The sequence below is a fragment of the Gymnoscopelus braueri genome (assembly GCF_963280865.1).
Source record: "Gymnoscopelus braueri genome assembly, chromosome: 14".
Lineage (NCBI taxonomy): Eukaryota > Metazoa > Chordata > Actinopteri > Myctophiformes > Myctophidae > Gymnoscopelus > Gymnoscopelus braueri.
In genome coordinates, this window is record NC_137619.1 from 8,365,822 (window position 1) to 8,388,055 (window position 22,234).

Genomic DNA, 22,234 nt, shown 5'->3' on the forward strand with positions numbered 1-22,234 from the left:
CGCCCTATTTGATCAAGAGCAGCAGATATACAAGCTCGAAGATCATTGAGCTTGTAGATCTGCTACATTTGCCGTTTTTTTTTAATTACAATCCTGAAAAGTAACAGTTTTTTGGAGGTTTCCACCCGACAGAGACCATATCTTGTGGCCACTATTTTTGACCTCTCAACATCAGTGGTGTAAAGTAACTAAGTACATTTACTTAAGTACTGTGCTTAAGTAAAATGCTGAGGTATTTTTACTTTACTGGAATATTTCCAATTGTCTATACTTTTACTTCTACTCCACTACATCTCAGAGGCAAATGTTGTACTTTTAATCCACTACAATTATTTGAAAACTTTAGTTACTAGTTACTTTGCAGATATAAATTATTACATTATAAAACATACATTAACCCCTTTAGCCCTATTTCATACCTAGGCTATTTGAAAATAGCAGATCTACAAGCTCACAACGCGTCGCATCGTGTTGTGAGCTTGTAGATCGGCTATTTTCAAACATTATAGTACTTTTACTTTTGGTACTTTAAGTACATTTTGATACCAATACTTTTTACTTTTACTCAAGTAAATTTTGAATTCCGGACTTTGACTTGTAACGGAGTACTTCTACATTGCAGTATTAATACTTTTACTTAAGTAAAACATTTGAGTACTTTTTCCACCACTGCGTCAATATAGTAAAATGTGGCCTCAATGTTTCTCTCTATGGCCACTCTTGGGCTTCGTACTAACAACATTTTCAAAGGAATTATACATCTGTCCATACAGTATTATTATCCAGCATTTTCATACTGTCAAACTGACAGCAATATGTACTGCGGGCTGGATTTTGTTTGCAATTATGTACAGTTGAAATAAATACATTTTATGTAAAGTTCGATAAAGATTCATAGATGTGTTTAAACCGTATACAAATCATATACCACTAAGTCTCAGCGTCGTGCCCAGGGGGGGCCACCAGGGGGTGCTAATGGACCCTCATAGGCCTGTAACTCCAACCAAATGGAACCTTACTCTTCTATTGTTTTACTCTACCAAGTGGTGTAAATTAACTAAGTACATGTACTCAAGTACTGTACTTAAGTACAATTCTGAGGTATTTGTACTTTACTGGAGTATTTCCAATTTCCAATGCTTTTACTTCTACTCCACTACATGATATGAGAGGCAAACATTGTACTTTTACTCCACTACTATAATTTGAAAACTTTAGTTACTAGTTACTTTGCAGATATAAATTATTACATTATAAAACATACATTAACCACTTTAGTCCTATTTTATAGATCTGCTATTTTCAAACATTTCAGTATTTTTATTTTTTGGTACTTTAAGTACATTTTGATACCAATACTTTTGTAATTTTACTCAAGTAAATTTTGAACACCAGACTTTTACTTGTAACAGAGTACTTCTACATTGCAGTATTGACACTTTTGCTTAAGTAAAACATTTGAGTACTTTTTCCACCACTGACTGTACCAGAGTTAAGCCATCGTACAGTGTACACTCTCTGATGAGTTACAGACCTGTAAGGGTCCATTTTGGACCGCTGGTGGTCCCCGGACCAGACGCTGAGACCCAGTGTCATATCCAATGTTTTTTCCACGTCCTCATTGGAGGCGTTTCACTGACAGAACGGGGAGGCGGTGGGATCGAAACCCTTGAAAACATCTTTCAGCGTCCTGTCGTCGTCCGCCTCCTCCTCTACCTCCTGTTTTGGTTCCTCCTCCTCCGTCGTCTTCTCCTTCTCCTCCTCCTCCTCCTTCTTCTCCTCCTGGAGGCCTCCTCCTCCTCCTCCTGGTCCCTGTCCTCCTGCTACTTTGGCCTGTCTGGGGTCTGAGTATTGTTGTTGTGGGCGAATCAGCCCCGCCAGCGCCTGAACCGGCAGGTTGTGCACAGCGGGGGGGGGTTTGACGGGGGAGGCGGGGCGGGGGGGAGGAGACGCAGGAGGGGGAGGAGACGCAGGGGGAGGAGGCGGAGGAGGAGGCACGGCGGGCGTGTCGTCGGGGGCAGCGACTGAATCCAAACGGCCGGAACCGGAGCCGCCCGGATCGACGTTTTCCGCCGCGCTCGCTGCGCCGGCCTCCTCCACGGAGGCCCGTCTGCGTTTGGGCGACAGCGACGGCAACGGCGGAGCGTTGTTTTCTTTCTTGCCACCGGGGTGTTTCAGGATCCCCGTCTTTTTCGGGGGGGTCTCCGCCTGGGGGGGGTCCGCCCTGCCGGCCGCCGTCTGCTGCGTCTCGGCCTGGTGGTTGCGGGGGTCGTACAGGCTGATCCCCCCCAGTATGGCGGTGGGACTCTCCAGCCCTCCTCCTCCGCCAGAGGAGGAGGAGGACAGGCGAGGGGCGTACGGGGGCAGCTTGTCGGCTGGTTCGGGCTTATTGGCGGCGGCTCTGGAGGCGTGCGTCTGGACGGTGGTGGTCCCGGCGCCGGCTCTCTGCAGCCTGGGGTCAACGACGGAGGACGTGTCCTTCTGGAGCGCTAGTTTGGAGTCCAGACTTAACGTGCGTTTGATTCTAGGGTCCAAAGTCTTGTGCTGCCGAGGGTCCAGGGTTCTGTCTGTGGAGGAGCGAGGCTCCAGGACCCTGGATGTAAGGGGGAGAGAGAGAGAGACCAACCAGGCACTCAATGGAGATAAAAGTTAAAAACGTAGATTGGTGCTTCTAGGATCAATGGGAACCAAAACTTGAAAAAGTTGTCTTTTCATTTTATTTTATTTTTTTGTAGTGCTTTTGTTAAAGTACTTAGATTTTACGCCCTCTCCTCCTTTATTTTTGGAGTGCTTGGATCTTTTTTTCCTTCTTTTGGGGCTTTTATGCCTTTATTGATAGGATAGTAGGAAACTGTCACCAGCAGTCCTCCCCATCTCTCTCCCCAGGAAATGGGGAGAGAGATGGGGAGTGACATGCAGCAAAGGGCGTCGAGATCGGGACTCGAACCCACAACGCGCTGTCAGGCTACTTTGGAGCCTAGGTGCCTGAACCGCTACACCAGCAGTCCAGCAGTGCCTCTTTTTCAAGCAATTGATTTAATCGATTATAAAAAGTTATTACAATTGATCAATTTAATAAAATAATCAATAATAATCTATCCCTATTTTGGGGCCTTTCGTTATGGGCCTTAGGTTTCACAAAATTCAAAAAATAGTGAAAAGGTCACAACATGTTGCATATTGCGACGCGTTGCAAGCTTTTAGATTGGCTATTTTGTATAAAATTATATAAGTGTAAAATTATTATTATTATTTTTATGTTTATTTGACAGGGAAAAACAATGTATCAAGTGCTCGGATCCAATAAAAAAAAATATTTTGTTTGTTTATATAACTTCATACATAGTTTTTTGTATTGTACCTGTCAAAACAAAAAAGAATACATACATTTTTATATTCAAATATATATTTTTTCCCCATAGTCGAGGAATGTTCGAATATCGAATATTAATTCACCAGCCCATATAGTTTCAGCTCTTACCTGGACGGCATTCGAACGACACCCTCCTTCAGACGGGCGGCCGCCAGCCGGGGGTCGATGGGCGGAGGGGAGGTGACGGCGGGGGGGGAGGACTGCTGGTGACGGTCCGGCGGCTGATTGGCGCGGTTCATCTGGGCGTCGGCGATCAGCGGCGGGAGGGGCAGGTTGATGGAGTGCTCCTGCCTGGGCACCAGCAGAGGGATGAGGTCCTGGGGCGCCCACACCACCGTCTGAGCGAACGCCGGCCGCTGCAGCAGGATGTCCGTCCGGATGTGGCTGAACTGCTTCAGCTGGCAGCGGGGGTCTCGCAGCACGGCGCCGGGGCTGGCGTCCAGCGGGATGAGAGCCGCTCGGTCCCTGATCTCCCGCTCGCCTTCCTCGTCGTCGTCCCCTCCTCCGCCGGCGGCGGGGGGCTTGTTGCGGGAAGCGGGGTGGTTTTGTTGTTGTCGATAGGAGTTTGGTTCTGTGGGTCTCACCTGTACAGATGGGACCGTTATGGATTTTAAACACTTAACCCCTATATCGTTGACCGGAGTCCCTCAGGGCTCTATAGCCCACTAGTATTGTTTCTGTTTTCTGTTAACCCATTAAGACCTGAGGCGATTCTTAAAAATGTTTTCTAAATCCTAACAGTTTTTTGAAAAAAATCTGGAAAATATTTTTTCAATATTTTTCAAAAATAGCAGATCTACAAGCTCATAGCGCGGCACTCGGTGCCGCGCTATGAGCTTGTATATCTGCTATTTTTGAATAGCCAAAGAAATCTAAAGTGACACAGATGCGTACCAGGTCTTAAGGGGTTAATGTGGAGAAAGCTTTCGCTGAAAATAGCCGATCGACAAGCTCACAACCCGGCGAAATACACATCAATTTGGGGGTCCTTGACTTGAAAAAGTTTGAGAACCACTGTTTTAGACTATTGCTCATTATTCTGAAGAACATGTGTTGGCATGAAACTAATGATGCAACACCTTGTTGAGAAATCATTATGCACGCAGCCACGGACACAACCTGTGCCATTGTAGCCTAATATAATTAATTCCCTTATGCAAGATGAAGCTGTAAAATTTTTGTATAGCCTACTACTCCTTTACATTAAATTAGTTTTCAGTCCCAAATATAATGCTTTAACTGTTGTTATTAGTTACGTTTGTGCACCTGCTTGTCATTCATGCATAAGCAATTATTATGTCCGTTATTTTTATCAGATGTGCTGTAAATCTTAATCATTCCGGACACTGTGACCGGGAGTTAAAAATCCTAGCGTGACCTCTGATATATATATTATATATTAATATATATTTTATAAATGTCTTAATTAATTGAGACGATAATAACAGAATTGAAAAGAAAAACAAAAAAAATGTGTTAACTGAAATAAAAATAAAAACGAGAATTTACAAAACTGTATTGTGCACAAAACTAACCATAACCAAAATATCCTTAGATTTAGTCTTAAACAATTGTGAAAATAGCCATTCTATAAACTCCCATTTTCGCGATTTTTCTGAGCTTTTGAATCTTTACCCCGACTACAAAAATCTTAAACTAACACGAAAACTAATAAAAACAACGTTTAAACTTTAAAAACAAAAATGTAATATAGAAAATGTCTAAACTAACCATCCCTAGTTAAATCTCACCTTCCTGGGGTCGCGGGCCAGCCGCGGGTCCACGGCGCCGTCCAGCTCCTTCCTCGCGTCCGGGGGCCGCTGGCGGGGGTCCGTCTTCATGCGCGGGTCGCTGGGCGGGACCCTCGGCTCCTTCTGCAGCCGAGGGTCTCCCAGGGCGGGGGCCGACGAGGGGGGCTGCTGAGGGGCTTTGGGTTGGGACTGCTGCTGCTTCTGCAGAGATTTGAGGATGGACGCCACGCAGCTCCCGTCTTCGTCGTCGCTCGAATACCAGTTTGGAGTTTCGTCTGCAAAAAAAGTTCAAGCGTGTCATTGCTGATTGATTTAATTGATTTGAAAAAGCAGCAGATCCACAAGGTCGAAACACGGCACGAAAGGAAAAGCGCCGCATTTTGAGCTTGTAGATCTGCAAATTTAGCTATTTCTTTATTTGAATCTTGAAAAGTAACAGTTTTGGACATGGGAGGTTTCCACCCGACAAAAAAAAAGCCTTGATGGCATGTTTCCATTGTGCTCCTATGTATTCAATTCTTCATAAAGACGTACAAGACATACAATACTATATCTATGGGGGGTACTCTGGTGGCAAGCTAGAAGACTGATCTAGGTCCTGTAAATTGCGGACAGGTGCTCTTTCATGGTGGTTTGAGGATAGGGAGTCGCACCGTTTGATGGCTGGTGGTAGGGCGTAAGACCTGAATAAAGTTTAACCGGATTTGACTGTGTACCTGGTGCCTAATCACCTTTGTTAACACCCATATCATCCTGGCCCTCTCCTCCCTGCTGTGGGGGCTGTTGTTGTTGTTGCTGCTGGGTCACATGTAAGAAGAGGGCCTTCTGAACCGCTGGAGGTAAAGACTGCATCTGGGCCTCAGCACCCATCTGCTGCTGAAGGCTCTGCATGAAGGCCAGACTGGGATCCACTGCATCGCAAGAAAAGTAAAAAAGGATTCCCGAGGGAATCATAGTCAGTGGTGGGAAAAAGTACTCTCATTCAAGAACCAGTGTGATCCACTGGTTCTTGAGGGGGTTCCAGTGGGTCCCCAGCAAAATGAGGAACAGTGTTAACATGATAATGCTTGAAAACCTGACAACTCACACAGGCGTAACGTAACGTAACGTAGTTATAGCTTAAACACATTCAATCCGGGGATGCATCTCTGTCATTTTAGATTTCTTTGGCTATTAAAAAATAGCAGATATACAAGCTCATAGCACGGTACTGAGTGCCGCGCTACGAGCTTGTAGATCTGCTATTTTTTGAAAAATCGTGAAAATGTGTGAAAATCTTTAAATATATATATTAAAAAATATATAAATATATTTAAAGATTTGCAAAAAAAATAGCAGATCTACAAGCTCATAGCGCGGCACTCGGTGCCGTGCTATGAGCTTGTATATCTGCTATTTTTGAATAGCCAAAGAAATATAAAAAATGACTTTCCCGGCTAAATGGGTTAAATGGCTTTTTTAAAAGCCATTTAAGCTATAACTAGGCTAAGTTTGAACTTGAGGTGGTGCAACTGGCCCCAGGACCTTTAACTCATTGACTGCCAGAGTTAAAACCTCGTTCATAGCAGCCCTTGCCAGCGATTTTCGTGTTTTTTTGTTTCGTTATTTTGTTATTTAATTCACATCTAGAAAGTCTGGCTTGACACTTGAATCGTTTTGATCGTTCCACCACTAGAGTGCAGCACATACCAAGCTTGATCGCCTCTCGATCACACTCGCCCCCTCCCAGACCCACTCACACAGTGAAACACATGAACCGGAAGTGAAATGTCTCAGATTCTGTTATCGGCGAAAATTACTTTGTGATACACAACGGGGATGACTGTTCGTCACCCAGACCATAGATTATAGGAGGGGAGGTCTCCGATCGTTTTTCATAGCGTGTGAAAAACCATTTGTTTCCCTATTATGGTCGAAAATGACTGGGGGGAAAAATGTAAAACCGAAAACGGAACCCAAGTCATGGAACCGGATGCAGTGGTGGTTGAAGTAAGTGGAACCCGAAACTTAGCCTGATTCATAACAGAATAGCGTGATCAGAGCATAAAGATCAATAAAGACCATAGATCGCATTAACGCGATCCTGGCGGCCAAGCGCGCTATTTATTAGATCGCGTTAATGCGATAATGGCGGCCAATGAGTTAATAAATGACAATACTAACCTCCTTGGTTCATGGCCTGATTTCTGAGGAAACTGCTGAAGAACTCCACCGGGTTGGGACCCATAGACGGGAAAGGGAAGAGACTCTGCAGCATCTGCAGGTCTGGTGGCATGGGAGGGAAGGGAGGGGGGGGGCTCTGCATGTTCATGTTGGGCCGGTTTCCATGGAAGGGTGGGGGCTGTCCAGGTGGGGGGAGAGGGGGCGGCGGCATCGGGAAGCAGAGCGGCGGCGGCGGGTGTTGTTGTCCCGGGGGACTCTGTGGCATGGGTGGGGCCGCGGGGTGACCCGCGGGAGGACCACCCGGTGAGTCAGGGGGAGGAACGGGAGGAACGCTCGTGTTCCCGCTCTGGGCGTCCTCGGAGCCTCCGCTGAACTGGTCGGAGCCGTCCCCCTGAAACTGGTTTCCACTGTGGAGAATGTGAGTAAAATTACCAGTGGTGGAAAAAGTACTACATTTACTTGAGTAAAAGTATTCAATACTGCAATGTAGAAGTACTCTGTTACAAGTAAAAGTCAGAAATTCAAAATTTACTTGAGTAAAAGTACAAAAGTATTGGTATCAAAATGTACTTAAAGTACCAAAAGTAAAAGTACTAAAATGTTTGAAAATAGCAGATCTACAAGCTCAAAACGTGTGAGCTTGTAGATCGGCTATTTTCAAATAGCCTAGATATAAAATAGGGCTAAAGTGGTAAATCTGCAAAGTAACTAGTAACTAAAGTTTTCAAATAATTGTAGTGGAGTAAAAGTACAATATTTGCCTCCGAGATGTAGTGGAGTAGAAGTAAAAGTATAGACAATTGGAAATACTCCAGTAAAGCAAAAGTACCTCAAAATTGTACTTAAGTACAGTACTTGAGTAAATGTACTTAGTTACTTTACACCACTGGAAATTACTTTATGTGCGCCCGAAGCAAACGTCCTAACATCCTGTTTGATCAATTTGATCACACGTTAGGGCTGGGCAATTCATCGAAAATATATCCAAACAGACGTATAACCAATAACCGTCGTAATCTTGCTAATGTAGTTCAATCGATGTATGTAATCGAGAAGCAGGGGGGGTTATATATTTTTTTCATTTCTTATATCTCTGCTGTCGGGCAGAAACCAGCTAACTCCAAAATGTTCAGGAAATGAAAAGAAAAATGAAAAAAAAGGGGAGGTTTTGTTCATCATTGATAAGAACAGCTGAATGGACCTCCAAGCTCACAATGAGGTTGGAGGTCAAAAAGGGGGTGGAGCCTGGAGTCAGCTAAACCAGCTAACTCCACTGGTTTCTGCCCGACGATATATCAATAAATCAACATGAAAAAATATTTATACTTTTTATAATTGACCAAAATATTGCCGATCTACAAGCTCACAATGCATCACATCATGGCGCATTGTGAACTTGTAGATCTGCTTAATTAATCGTAATTGAGGCACAATTATGGAATAATCGTGTGGAATTGATTTGAAGTCACATGGCCCCAGCCCTTAGCCTGGTAAACCCTCCCTCCGGAAATCTCATTTCTATTTGATTCCAGGAGTGAGTCTGGCATGAACCGCCTTTCTGCAATATTGGCTGTGTATGCCAACCGGCCGAGCCTATCAGCGTCGTCGCTCATTGTTCTGTGATTGACAGCTTACGTTGGCCAATCAGGTGGCGAGTTCGAGTGAGCCCAAAACACGAACGGCAGCCATCTTTTTCTTGTGCGCTATATTCTCCGCTATTTTTTTACTTCAAAAAGCTCTCTAACTTCTATTTTGAGGCACGGAATTTACTTATAATAAATCGTTTGGATAGAATTTAGTTGTTTAACTTCATATATGTGGTCAATTAATCATGACAAAGCCTATTTAAAAATAAAAATTTAGAGAACCGGTAGGGGCGGGTAGTGACACCCATGTATCCGAATAAGGCAACCCATTTTGGGCATCGCCGTTTCAAAAGTCCCGTTGCGTCACATTAGGCTGGTGAACTGCTGATTGGCTGAAGGGGAAAAATTATCATTGGCTGAAGGGGTTGTCAGTCAACGTTATTACTCCCGCCCAACTCCAGCCCACAGCCAATATTGCAGAATGGGCTATCAGGCCAGACTCACTCCTGGAATCAAATAGAAATGAGATTTCCGGAGGGAGGGTTTACCAGGCTACCCAGCCCTGTCACCCGTTATTTAGCAGCTATACCTCAGAGCAATCTTTTGCGCCAAATCTACAGTCGGCTGAACTTTGATTTCAAACAGAGACGGGATCTTCTTGCCCCCTTGGCCAGAGGCTGCGTCCGTAGGGCTGCTGTGACCAGGGGTGGGCAGCAGCCCTACGCCAGGGGGGGGTTTGGGCAGCGGGGCGATGCCATGCTTCCTCAGATCCTCCAGTTCCAACTCATCATCGTGGGCATTCTCCTCTTCCGTGTTTATAATCTGGAGAGCAGTCAGAGAGCACACATTATGACTATGATTGAAAAAATTACAAATTATGACTTAAGAAGCGACTGGGAGCATTAATCAAGCTATGGTTACAGCTCTTGAAAAGCGTAATATAAATTGCATGTAGTATAATTATTATTACAAGCAGAAAGGAGTTAAAAGCAGTTGTGTAGCACGGTGGAAGTATTTATAAAGTGTCAAAACATGAAAATACTCAAGTTAAGTTAAAGTACCTCAAATTTGTACTTGAGTAAATGTACTTAGTTACTTTCCACCACTGGTTTAAAAGTCATGGAATCCTTTATCTTGCCTTACTGAGCAGCTCTTTGGTCACGTCATTCAAGGCATCGTGAGAGAACTTGCAGTTTTCACCCTGATAACACTTGGCTCCTGTGTGAAAGAACTTGCAGGGATATTCATGTGCAAGGAGAGGTTAAGGAGCCATAAGAAGGCATCGCTGAATCAAACAAAGCAGCAGATAATAGCTCATTTACATAACGGCGGATGTTAGTTGATTATATTGCCAGCAGACCCCCAAAATTGGCAAAACACTGACTAGATTGTATTGATAACATAACATTAAAGGGATAGCTCACCCCCAAAATGACTTTTTTTCCTATCAATTAGTCACCCCATGGAGACTTGAATTCATGGATATTTTTTTGTTTTTGTCTCATTCCTAAGCCAATAATTTGATGACTTGCAGCGGTTCCGGTAGGAGACACAAAGAGAGTCTCCTTTGTGTCTCCTATCGGAACCGCTGCCTACCGGTCCGCTGGTCATTAAAGTATTGGCTTAGAAATGCGACAAAAACAAAACAATATCCATGAATTCAAGTCTCCATGGGGTGACTAATCGATTAAAAAATATATTTTTGTTGGGTGAACTATCCCTTTAACAGAAAAACATTCATGCAAAAACAAAGGTCATGGTATTTTTTCTTTAAAACCTTGAAAAATGTGTTGTGATAAATAGGAACTGAAAGTGGCACTATGTAACTTTTGTTTAATGAATAAAAGGTAATTTTGTCCAATCTGTATGGTAGAGTATGTTAATACAATATAACGGTTGGATTTAGTCTCCCTGCTCTTCTATTGAGACATTTACATCCAGTGTCTAGGTGAGACATGACCTTTGACACCATCCTGTTTCTGGTTTAACACGAAATCTTGACCTGAAGGTCAAGATTCAATTTATCCCCTGATCAAGCAGGCCGGCTCTATCAGCTCAATGGTAAAAAATGTTCAGCATTTTCCTGTTCAAATCCGGGGAATATTAGGAAAGTTACATAGTGCAGCTTTAATGGTATACTAGGTTAGTTCCACTGATCCAAGACGGAACACAATCGATTGATTGATCATTAATGTAAACATGCACTGAAAATGCACGTGGCCCACCCACTTGTTAAGTGGTCAGATGGGTGGGCTGTGAACACTTGTGAGATTTTCAAGTGGGCCCTGATCAAGAAAAGGTTGGGAACCGCTGAACTATAGGGCATAGCAGTGGCGGCCATTTTCTGGTTCCACTTCAAAATAGTCAATGCATTTTTCCCATTGACATTTCCAAAAATATTTATATAAATTATTTTAAGCCTAGAATCAAGCCATCCAGGGTCCTGGTGAATCATGACCATAAAACGTTTGATTCTGTGAAAAAACGTTTTTGAAAACGGCAAAACAAAGGGTATTTATTAAATATAGTATATCATATATATACAGTCATAGTCATAGTCATGCCTTACTTACATTATTGCGCTGAAGTTTGGGGTAATATAAAAAATCATTACAGTCACTAATCATTCTCCAAAAGAGAGCAATAAGGACCATTCACAAGGTCGGCTACCTGGAGCATACTAATTCACTATTTTTACAGTCAAATTTATTAAAATTTACCGACATAGTATCATATCAAACAGCAATAATAATGTACAAGGCTAAGAACCATCATCTACCAGTAAACATCCAAAATTTGTTTCAGGATCGTGAGGGGGGTTATAACTTGAGGGGAGAATTCAATTTTAAAACATTAAACAGACATACCACCATGAAAAGTTTTTGCGTATCAATTACAGGTGTAAATATATGGAACAGTTTGAGTGAGGTACTAAAGCAATGTCCAAACATCAATAATTTTAAAGCAATGTACAAGGGTTTGGTTTTCACAAGTTACAGGGAGGACGGGAATGGATAGTAGGGTTATTTGCTGTATTTGTATGAATTATTTATTATATAGTATGTACTATACATAGAATATAGGGTAGTATTGTAGTATTTTGTATTTTGTATTTATGATATGGATGTATATGTGTATATATTTATATACATATATATATTTATATAGGATATATATTTTGATATATCATTGAGGAGTATATATATTTTTTTATAAGTAGTATAATGTTAGGCACAGAATTCAGCGAGTAAGTAATTATTTAACTCAAAGGTATAAAAGGGGTGGGAGTTTATACGTTTTTTACTTCTTCTCACTCCTTTTCGGATATGTTTTGATTACTTTCTCTATCTTTTTTTCTTTTCCTTTTGTTTCTTTTTTGCTATATTTTAATCTGATTCTCATTGTTGTGATTTGCAAAAAAAAAGAAGGAAATATTCTGTTTTTTAACATATTCGAAATAAACATGACAAACTAAAAATTTATATAATTAAATATAAAATAAAATAAAATCACAGAAAAAAATGTTTTATGGTCATGATTCACCAGGACCCTGGATGGCTTGATTCTAGGCTTAAATGAATTGATATAAATATTTTGGGAAATGTCAATGGGAAAAATGCATTGATTATTTTGAAGTGGAACCAGAAAATGGCCGCCACTGCTATGCCCTTCACAAACACTAGTTCATCATGAATAGAAGGATATTGTGCATGTAAATGCAGTTGTCCCCTTTACTGCAGTATCCTTGGAGGTAGAATTTACAAAGTTCCTTTTTCTTATCAGGAACAACCAGCTCATGCTCGAACTTACACTGCTCTCCCTGAAAAAGAGTAAGAGTTACAAGTCAACTGTCAGTGAGAAAAGTGTTTTAAGTTGAACAGGCGTACACACTAGGGTTGCAACGGTTAATCAAACTAATCAATTTAATCGATAATAAAAAATAATCGATAATTAAGTAAAATATTTGTTTAATAATCAATCCCTATTTGGCATTTTATTTGCACAACACAATTGTGCGATGAATACAAAATAACGCTTAAGTGGTTAATCGATTCTTTGATATATAAAATAATGTAAAGATTTTTTTTTTAAAACGAGTTATCCATAGAATAATCGCAAAGAAAATCAAAGGTTGCAGCCCTATTACGCAACTTACTCCAAAGAAAAAAGTGCATTGATGCAAACGTACCTTGATGCATCGACCCTCGAGGAAATATTTGCAGATGTATCTGCCGTTGTGTTCCACCGTGTGTTGATTGATGAACTCCTTGCTCATGATTGGTCGTTTCTTTTGGAAACCAGAGGAATTTTTACCTTCCTATGGACATATAAACAACATAATTCTGACCTTATTATGTTTTCTCTCTCACAGAGGAGAAACACACAGTAGTGTTACACAGTACAAAGGTTCAAAGTTCAAGGTTCAAGGACAGTCTACTTTAATCAAAGGTTTAGAGAGTTGCAACATCATTTGCTCTTTTCTAAATGTTGAAGCCAGGTTAAAACACGACAGAAAACAGGCTCTCTCTTTTTCCCACATGAAATCCATTTTACACGGTAGCAGTCGTTCTCAAAGTGGGGTCTGGGGACCCACAGAGGTCCTTGAGGCGGTTCCAGGGGGTCCCCAGTAGAATGATTGATAGTTAGGAACCAAATGAACCCGTACAGGAATTTAACTCTGACAGTGTACGAATGGAACCAAATAGAAGGGTCCATTTGGTTCCATTCGTACACTGTCAGAGTTATATGGGGGTCCATGGCCTAATGCGTGCCAAGCTGGGGGTCCTTGAAAGTAAAAACTTTGAGAACCACTGGCACAAGGAACCACAAAGACACAGCACTCTGATCTAACACTGAGAGCCAGATGCACGTGGCTTTGCTTACCGGCTTCATGCCTCCCTCAGTGGCCTGATCTCCTCCTCCTCCTCGACCTCGTCCTCGACCTCCCCAGTTCTTGCCCTTCAGCTTCTTATTGTTCTTATTGAGCATCCCTCGCCCTCGGCCTGTTCCATTCCCTCTGCCACGCCCCCTCTGGCCAACTGAAGGAAACATACCAGCAATGAACCATGTCAGGTTAGGGTTAGGGTTCTTTTTTTTCCTTTTTCTTTTTTAAAAGGTCAGTTTCAGTGTAGATTATATAATAACAATAATTATTAATGTTATTATGATTACTATTATTAATATCATTATTAAAGGAGTAGTTCACCCAAAAACTGACTTATTTTCTATTAATTGCACACGCCATGAAGCCTTGAATTCATGGATTTTCTTTAGTTTTTGTCCTTTTTTTATTCCTAAGCTAATAATTTGATTCCCGTCTCCTACCGGCTAATGGTAGGAGACACAATGTAGATTCTTTGTGTCTCCTACCGAAAATACACCCGTTCATCAAATTATTGACTTAGGAATGCCACAAAAACAAAAATAAATCCATGAATTCAAGGCTTCATGGGGTGTGTAATTGATAGAAAATAAGTATTTTTTTAGGAAATGGTTGCTCCAATCGCATGGACATCAAGTTCATCGCTTCCATAAAAATAAGTGACTACAGCGAATCAGAAACGAGGATAACATTTGTACATTGCTTCTGTTGTCCCCTCATGTTGCCCCTCTTGTTGGCATGGCGCCCCCTGTTGGCGTGACCAACGTTGCTGGAGTCTTTGGCGTGCTGCTGATACTCGGACATCTCGTCCGTGTAGTCGTCCTCCTCATCCTCGTAGTCGTACTTGTCGTCGCTGTAGTCGCTGTACTTGTCGAAGTCGCTGCTCTTGTGCTGCGGGGACTTCTGCGAGTTGCCGTGGGCCGTCTTTGAATCCCGTCCATGCTGGACACAAACACCAAGAAAAGGCTCAGTGTCACACTAGTCCAGGCAAACTAGTTCATTTTGGACCTCAAAATCAAAGTAATTGTAACAGATTTTTTTTCTTCACAGACCATCTCTATTAAGTCACCAGAACAACATACTAAAAGTCCTAGTTAGTAGTCCTAGTCCTAGAAATCCTAGTTGTGGAAATATGTTTAATTGGCATCAATCCAAAATGGCCGCCAATTATTGTCAAAAAGCCATATACAATGATGGTGAGTCCAATTTTCATTCATCTGAGATTTCAATTGACTTTCAATTACATTTTGAGGTGAGGAATTCAGACATAATATCATATAAATTTTGCCATTTTTTAACCAATATAACAGAACTACAGGATGTTATTACCTAGGGGTGTGCCGATATATCGTCCCGCGATATATCGCGATACGTTATGTATCGTTTTAGAAAAAAATATATATATTTTTTTTGCAATAATAATAATGCAAAAACAAAAGTATTTGTTTGCATTTACTTTATTTCCCCCCCCCCCATATATTTTCATAATAAAAAAGTGCCATATATCGTATCGTATCGATATCGTGAGCCCAATATCGTGTATCGTATCGTGAAAAAATCGGCACACCCCTATTATTACCAGATATTCTAGCAGCATTTAAAGTAATTGTAACAGACTTTTTTTCCCCATACATCATTTCAATGAGGTGTCCAGAACAACATACTAAAAGTCCTGAGAAATCCTAGTTGCGGAAATATGTTTAATTGGCTTCAATCCAAGATGTCCACCAATTATTGTCAAAAAGTTAAATTATGGAGAGTCAATGCCAATTAAACATATTTCCGCAACTAGGATTTCTTAGGACTTCTAGTACTCTAACATACAGATTGGTTGAATTAAATTGTATTGGCTAGTTACAGATTGCAACTTTAAGCACAATAACAATTCATCTACGGTAAGTCTGCAAAAGCAGTTCAGGGCTGAGGAAGTCACCTGAGAGGTCTGACCATCAGGCTCTCGGTTGGAGCCCGGCTGGCTCTTCCTGGTCTTTGGCCTCTCGTCCCAGTCGTGGTCGGAGTCGTAGCTGTCAGAGCTGGAGGTGCTGGAGGGGGAGTGGTGCTGAGGAGAGGACAGGAAGACACACAACAAGCATCACAACATGAGGTTGTAGATCGGTTATTTTTAAATAGCAAATGTATTATACCGACGGTTAAAATGATTTTGATGCTATATTAACTCATTTAGCTGGGGACCCATGGACACCCCCACAAGGACCCTTGGGGGTCCCCGGACCCCACTTTGATAACCAGTGCTGTAAGTGATAGCAGTGTGCAACAAACTTCTAAGTGTAAAGGTCAGTGTTGCATTATGGGTAGTGTAGTACTTACTCTCTGTCTGTCCCGTCTCCTCCGTTTGGACCGTCTCTTTTCTCTGGTCTTTTTAGATCTTTTTCTGGAGTGTCTGTGAATCTTGTCTTCTTTCTCTTTCTCTTTGCCTTTCTCCTTCTCTCTGTCCTTTTTTTCATTATCTTCATTCACCTCCTTGCTTTCTTTATGTTCTTCTTCGATTCCGATGCCTTCGTCATCTATTTCCCCATCTTCCAGTTCACCGTCCTCTCTTTAAAAAGAAGCATACCGTCAGTATGAAGCCTGATTTATCTGTCATCTCAGTAGCAGATGATGCTGTTCACTACAAATAGCTATTGAATATTTTCTTAGCGATTACACTATCGATTACTTTTTAGATTAATCGAATAGTTGAGAAGCGTGTTTTTTGATCATTTGTTTTATTTTCTATGTATCAACGAATCAACAGAAAGAAAATCGAATTGATTTTTTATGATTGACAAGTTGACTAGAACTAGAACTAGCGAAAACAGCCAATCTACTTTTTTTTTTAAAGCCAGATTTCAGTATTTTCCCCAACATGTATATATTTTTTATTCAAATAGATTGTTGATTGTTTTTTATAATCAATTAAATAATCAATTAAATTGATTAGTTTGATTAACTGTTGCATGCCTACAAATAACTTCACTGTTTCTAGTATCTCACAACCCAACAACACATTATTGTTGACCAAATCAACAGTTGTTTTTTTATTTGGTATTTATAATTAGAATAATAATGATCCTTGCATGTTCCAAGATGCACTATAGAAGTCAGGAGTCACATGGCCATTATTAGTATGTTTCTCATTTAAATGTCCTTTAAACCTGTTACTTCATTAATAAAGGGTATCATTTAGCATGAAATATATTTCACTATGATCATTGGTTTTGTATGTAACATTTTCCAATATAGACTCAAAGCCCTGTTGAATCCAGGCCGTCATTAATATCAGGGGAAATGTTTTAATTTGCCAGGAACATTCCGTTGGCCGGGGTCAAGTTGAAGGTCAAATCTAATGTGGTTTTGGTGAAATAAGGACACCCTGGTTCGTGGGAAAAGATGAGCCTTGAATGACTGAAAGTTCTGTATGTTTTAGTCCCAGACAGGGATCTGTTCTGATTATCTGTATTTACTAAAGGTTAAAGGTTAAAGATAGGGTAAGTGATATTTTCATGCTAAATGACACATTTCCATAGCATACCCTTTATTATTAATGAATTAACTGGCATAGGTTTAAAGTATATGTAAATTAGAAACATATTCCACTGTAATGTTGAAACTCCACTAATGATGGCCATGTGAGTTCTATAGTGCATCTTGGAACATGCATGACTAGGCCTACTAACTAACTATGTACTTTGTTATGGCGTTGTAGATACTAGAAACAGTGCAATTATTGGTAATTGGATAAGGGCTCACACTGAGAGACAGTATTAAATGAGTAGTTCACCCAAAAAATGGCATATCCTATGAAGCATTGGATTCATGGAGATGTTTTTGTTTTTGTCGCATTCCTAAGCCAATAATTTGATGACTGCCAGAAAGATGCTAATGTATCCGGTAGGAGACTCAAAGAGTCTCCTTTGAGTCTCCTACCGGAGAGACCGTCGGTCATAAGATTATTGGCTTAGGAATGCGACAAAAACTAAAACATGTCGAGGAATTCAATGCTTCATGGGGTGTGTAATTAATTGAAAATAAGTGTTTTCTTTTGGGTGAACTACTCCTTTAACATGGCAGGTCTGGAAGGAACTCACACTTTCTTTGAAATATATTACAACGAAGCTGCAGCAAGCATTAGATACCATAATGGGTGCTGACTTCTTGATTGAGGGAGCTTAAATTGTTGACTTTTAGCTATTATGTTTAAAACATAGGTATGGTCAAGAAAAGTTGTCCTTGTATGGCAGTTTGGTTTAAAATGGATGAAATCACGAAAGGGCATGCTAGAGATAAGTCGTGTCAAAATAGTTCATGCACATTTTTTCCTTGATATTATAAAATCACCCTGTCACACTGTGACCACGGGATGTGTTTACTGCTTTGACATTCTCTTTGTAAAATGCAATGGCAGCTACTCTTGAGAAATAAAGGGCATGCAGGTAACAAACACCATGGAATGTCCTCCCATGAATTCTCTGGTCTGTTGCTCAGAGACAAATTTGCCATCATCAGTTCTGACACCAATGCAATATCCCATTGATTCTCAACCTTTTAGTTTTTTACCCCCAAGGACCCCAAGTTTTTTTTTTTTTTATCCCACAATTTTGAAACCCCATTTTTTTCACCCAGTGCCAATTCTCTAAGTAATCCTGGGCGCTACACTCCCTCTGCCAGCCTAGGGAGAGCCCAGAGCCGAGCTCATGCCTCCTTCAATGCATGAGGGCTAACAGGCCTTCTTATCACCTGACAGGGGGGACGTAGCGCGTGGAAGGAACACGTTATTCCAACCAGTTCCTTTACCCTCCATCAGGCGCCCCGACCAGGGAGAGGCAGTATAGAGACCAGGATTACTGCATGTTTTTGTGAGGGTACCTACCCTAGGGGACACGGGGAGAACATGCAAACTCCACACAGAAAGGCCCTTTCACCAACCCCACCTAGGGTATGGGCACTGATGACGCGGAGGAGAGGACACGCCCCCAGCGCACACAGCGTCCCCGAACCCAGGACCTTCTAGCTGTGAGGCGACAGCACTACTGACTGCGCCAAAGGCCATCGTGCCCCTAAGGGCCCCAAGTTTTATATGCATTAGGCATGCACATACCCCATTTTTTCCATCTGGGACACCAATCTGCACGTTTGTGTCTGAGTGCAGTGTACAAGCGTAATTTGGACCTTTACACTCTAGGAGTTACAGACCTGTAAGGGTCAATTTGGTTCTCAAATATCAGTCCCCAGTTTAGCTGGGGACCCCCTCAACCCTATCAATGACCCCTAGGGGTGCCCGGACCCCATGTTGAGAACCAATGCAATATCCAATGGCAATCAAAAAAGACTGATTTTCAAGTCAAACATTGCACACTGGATTTTAGGAAATGGCCTCCAGCCATAAAATGTATCATAATGAATTGCATTTTTATGCAATTCATAATACTATGAATTGCATCATGTAAGTTTTTGTACATTTTAACATGATCATGTGGCAAAGTGAAAATTTCAAGCCGAGATAATCAATAACATGCCCCTTTGAGAGGTAAATAACATGATGTTATATTGACCACAGGCATGGCTTTGGCCTACTTGAAGCTTAGCCAAAAAGCCACTCATAATAACATAATCATAATCCTGCAGAGAGCACTAGCGTGAGGTTGCCGCTAGGGGGTGTCAAAGTGCGAGGATGGGCGTGGCATACTCCATTATAAAGCATTTACATAGCCTCCTGCAGATGGCAACAATGAAGCCATGATAATAATAATCCCAGCTCACAACAACACAATGATGGAAGTCTGCTGTGGAAATGATCATGAATGACTGATAGAAACACGGTGATCATGATGAACTACATGGCTTAACTGGACAACTGCACCAAAAAAATGCATGCAAAAAAAAAAAGGAAATGTGTGTGGGGGGAAAAAAATCCTGCTGGAATAAAAAAAAAAGGCTCTGCCCCTGTAATTAATGATAAATAAATAAATAAAACAAAACACAAGCATGTAGAAGAAGACCCACAGCACCGTCAAACGCACAGATGATGAGCGTATATTTAGAGAATTGCATAAGATTTGTTACTCGACCTTTCTTCCCCTGCAAGCTCAGAGTCTGTCATGTTTTTGTCAAGAACAGGGGCTGTAGTAGTAGTAGTAGGAGGGAGGGGACTGGAGACAACAAGGCTCACAGAAGCCATCCCTGTTCGCCTGTGTCGGTAAACAGGAGTGAATGACTCAATTCACTCGAAAGGAGACGTTGTTGTTGTTGTTGTTGATGTTGTTGTTGTTGTTGTTGATGATGTTGTGGTGGTGGTGGTGAGAGACAGAGATGCTGCAAAGATCTGTTCAACAACAACAGACTGGAAATGAAAAAACTCACGGTTGTTACCATGTCTCGACAGAGAGACGAGTCAAACATTCTCCTCTTTTCATGTCAGAGACGTTTGTTTTAACTCAGTGTTCTGTTCACACAGCTCGAACCCCACACGCTTTTGCCATTTTTTAAGTGTCCCGTCGGTAGAACAGCGGCCATGGTTGAGCTAGAGGAGACACAACACAACAAATGGAACCATGTTCGTTGATTTCAGCATCTTCCCAGTGTTTCTCAACACAGACATCATTCTCAAAATGGCTTCTGGAGAGAGAGAGAGGGCTTGTGTGGAACATTCCTGGCTAATGCACTCGTCCGCGTATTATAGCCCTAAAAAATTCTATATGCTCTCTGTCGCCGCGACGGTGTCGCGCGCCCGACAAAAAACGCAGAGCTACAAGCTCACAACGCGACGAACGCGTCGCCTCCGCTGAGCTTGTAGGTCGGGTATTTTCGGGCGCGCGACACCGTCGTATGTAATCGAGGCTTAAATTCCACCCTATCAGGATCCATCTAACGTGAATGGGACGGAGCACTCGCCCGGCGATTGGTCCAATGTGGTGTCAGGTTCCATCCCACGGAGGTCAGAAGGCTGTGTCCTATTGGCTCAAAGAGGTGCCACTTATTTTCAGCAGCTGTAGGCGCGCATATTGTATTACAGGCATAATAACACATTTATTATTATTACTATGTTATTACACGGCTTGGTTGAATGCTTGATTCTGATTGGTCAATCGCTGAATTGGCGTGTTCTGAATAATGACCGATGAGCTTTGATTGATTGATTGATGTAGTTTATTTAGTAAGACATGAGAATAGTACATGACAGTACATAACAGTACATGGCAGTACAAATTCACAATACAAGGTCTATTAAACTGGAACTCTCATTAAGCACTAAGCTTGTTTAAGATGAGAACCCCATGCACACAAATCATGATGATATATAAGAGGCAGACAGATATACTGTATACACACTACTATACAGAATGTCATACAATCAGCTTTCGGGTTACAGAAAGCAGGTCCTACCGAGATTTGAACTCGGATCGCAGGATTCAGAGTCCTGAGTGCTAACCATTACACCATAGAACCGTTGTTCTCATTACCAGACCGCTGTGTAATGAAACACTCAGAGCACAGGTGCGCTGATTTTATACTGTATCCAACATGACAGCCACCATGTGAACAAACACACGATGTCATTTACAACTAAACATTGCTCACAATTTTACACACACACACACACACACACACACACACACACACACACACACACACACACACACACACACACACACACACACACACACACACACATTTCTCTTGTACATATTTTTTGTATTTTGTATTTTTTCATACCAGTAACCTGTAAGCTGACGTTCTGTATAGTAGTGTGTATATCTGTCTGTCTCTTATATGTCATCATGATTTGTGTGCGTGGGGATCTCATTTTAAACAAGCTCAGTGCTTTATGAGTCTTCCAGTTTAGTAGACCTTGTATTGTGAATGTGTACTTCCATGTACTGTTGTTCTCATGTCTTACTAAATAAAGTACATCAATCAATTATTTATCAATCAAACACACACTCGCGTGCGGCCGCTGAAGGTCACGCGCCTGTAAAGTCCATCAATACTGATTTCCACCGCCAGATGTCCCCACAACTCCACAAACCAAAACGTCCCTTTCAATAGCCTGCACAATGTGCACAGTGCACTGAACACAACACTATCCGCAGTTAATTTGTTAAGTTGTAATTGAATTACTTTAAGAGTTGTATCACATCCCGATGAGGCCTGTTGCGTAACAGGTGTATAAGTAGGCGAGGAGACCTATCTATTTATTTTAGATATATAGGCCTACTTAATGCTTTGAAATATATCTGATTATTCGCTCAATTTAGTCGATTTAATTCTCATGTTTAGCCAAGAATCGCCTCGAACAGGCTGGGTGACTGGGTCTGAAACAGGAGGGATCAGAGGGAATAGTTTAATGTATTCCTGTTGAGCTGGTGGGAGGGATTTTCCTGGAGGCTTCTGGATGGGGTCTGGTGGTCCAACCTGTCTCAGCCTCAGACAGGGGGGAAGCATCTCTAACACTGAGGCACCTGAGGAGCATCTTCTCTCT

At 41.8% G+C, this 22,234-nt stretch overlaps 1 protein-coding gene across 1 annotated transcript; it reads right to left on the reverse strand.

Moving 5' to 3' along the window:
- Window positions 1-476: 476 nt before the first annotated feature.
- Window positions 477-20,399, reverse strand: zc3h6 (zinc finger CCCH-type containing 6). Its single transcript, XM_080449353.1, has 14 exons — window positions 19,824-20,399; window positions 16,084-16,312; window positions 15,689-15,814; window positions 14,454-14,697; window positions 13,758-13,912; window positions 13,063-13,191; window positions 12,579-12,693; window positions 10,012-10,121; window positions 9,463-9,695; window positions 7,288-7,694; window positions 5,856-6,035; window positions 5,125-5,399; window positions 3,482-3,957; window positions 477-2,593 (listed from the first exon to the last, which is right to left on the reverse strand). The coding sequence occupies exons 1-14, from the start codon at window positions 19,931-19,933 to the stop codon at window positions 1,633-1,635; spliced, it is 3,750 nt and encodes a 1,249-aa protein (XP_080305479.1). The 5' UTR covers window positions 19,934-20,399; the 3' UTR covers window positions 477-1,632.
- Window positions 20,400-22,234: the final 1,835 nt, after the last annotated feature.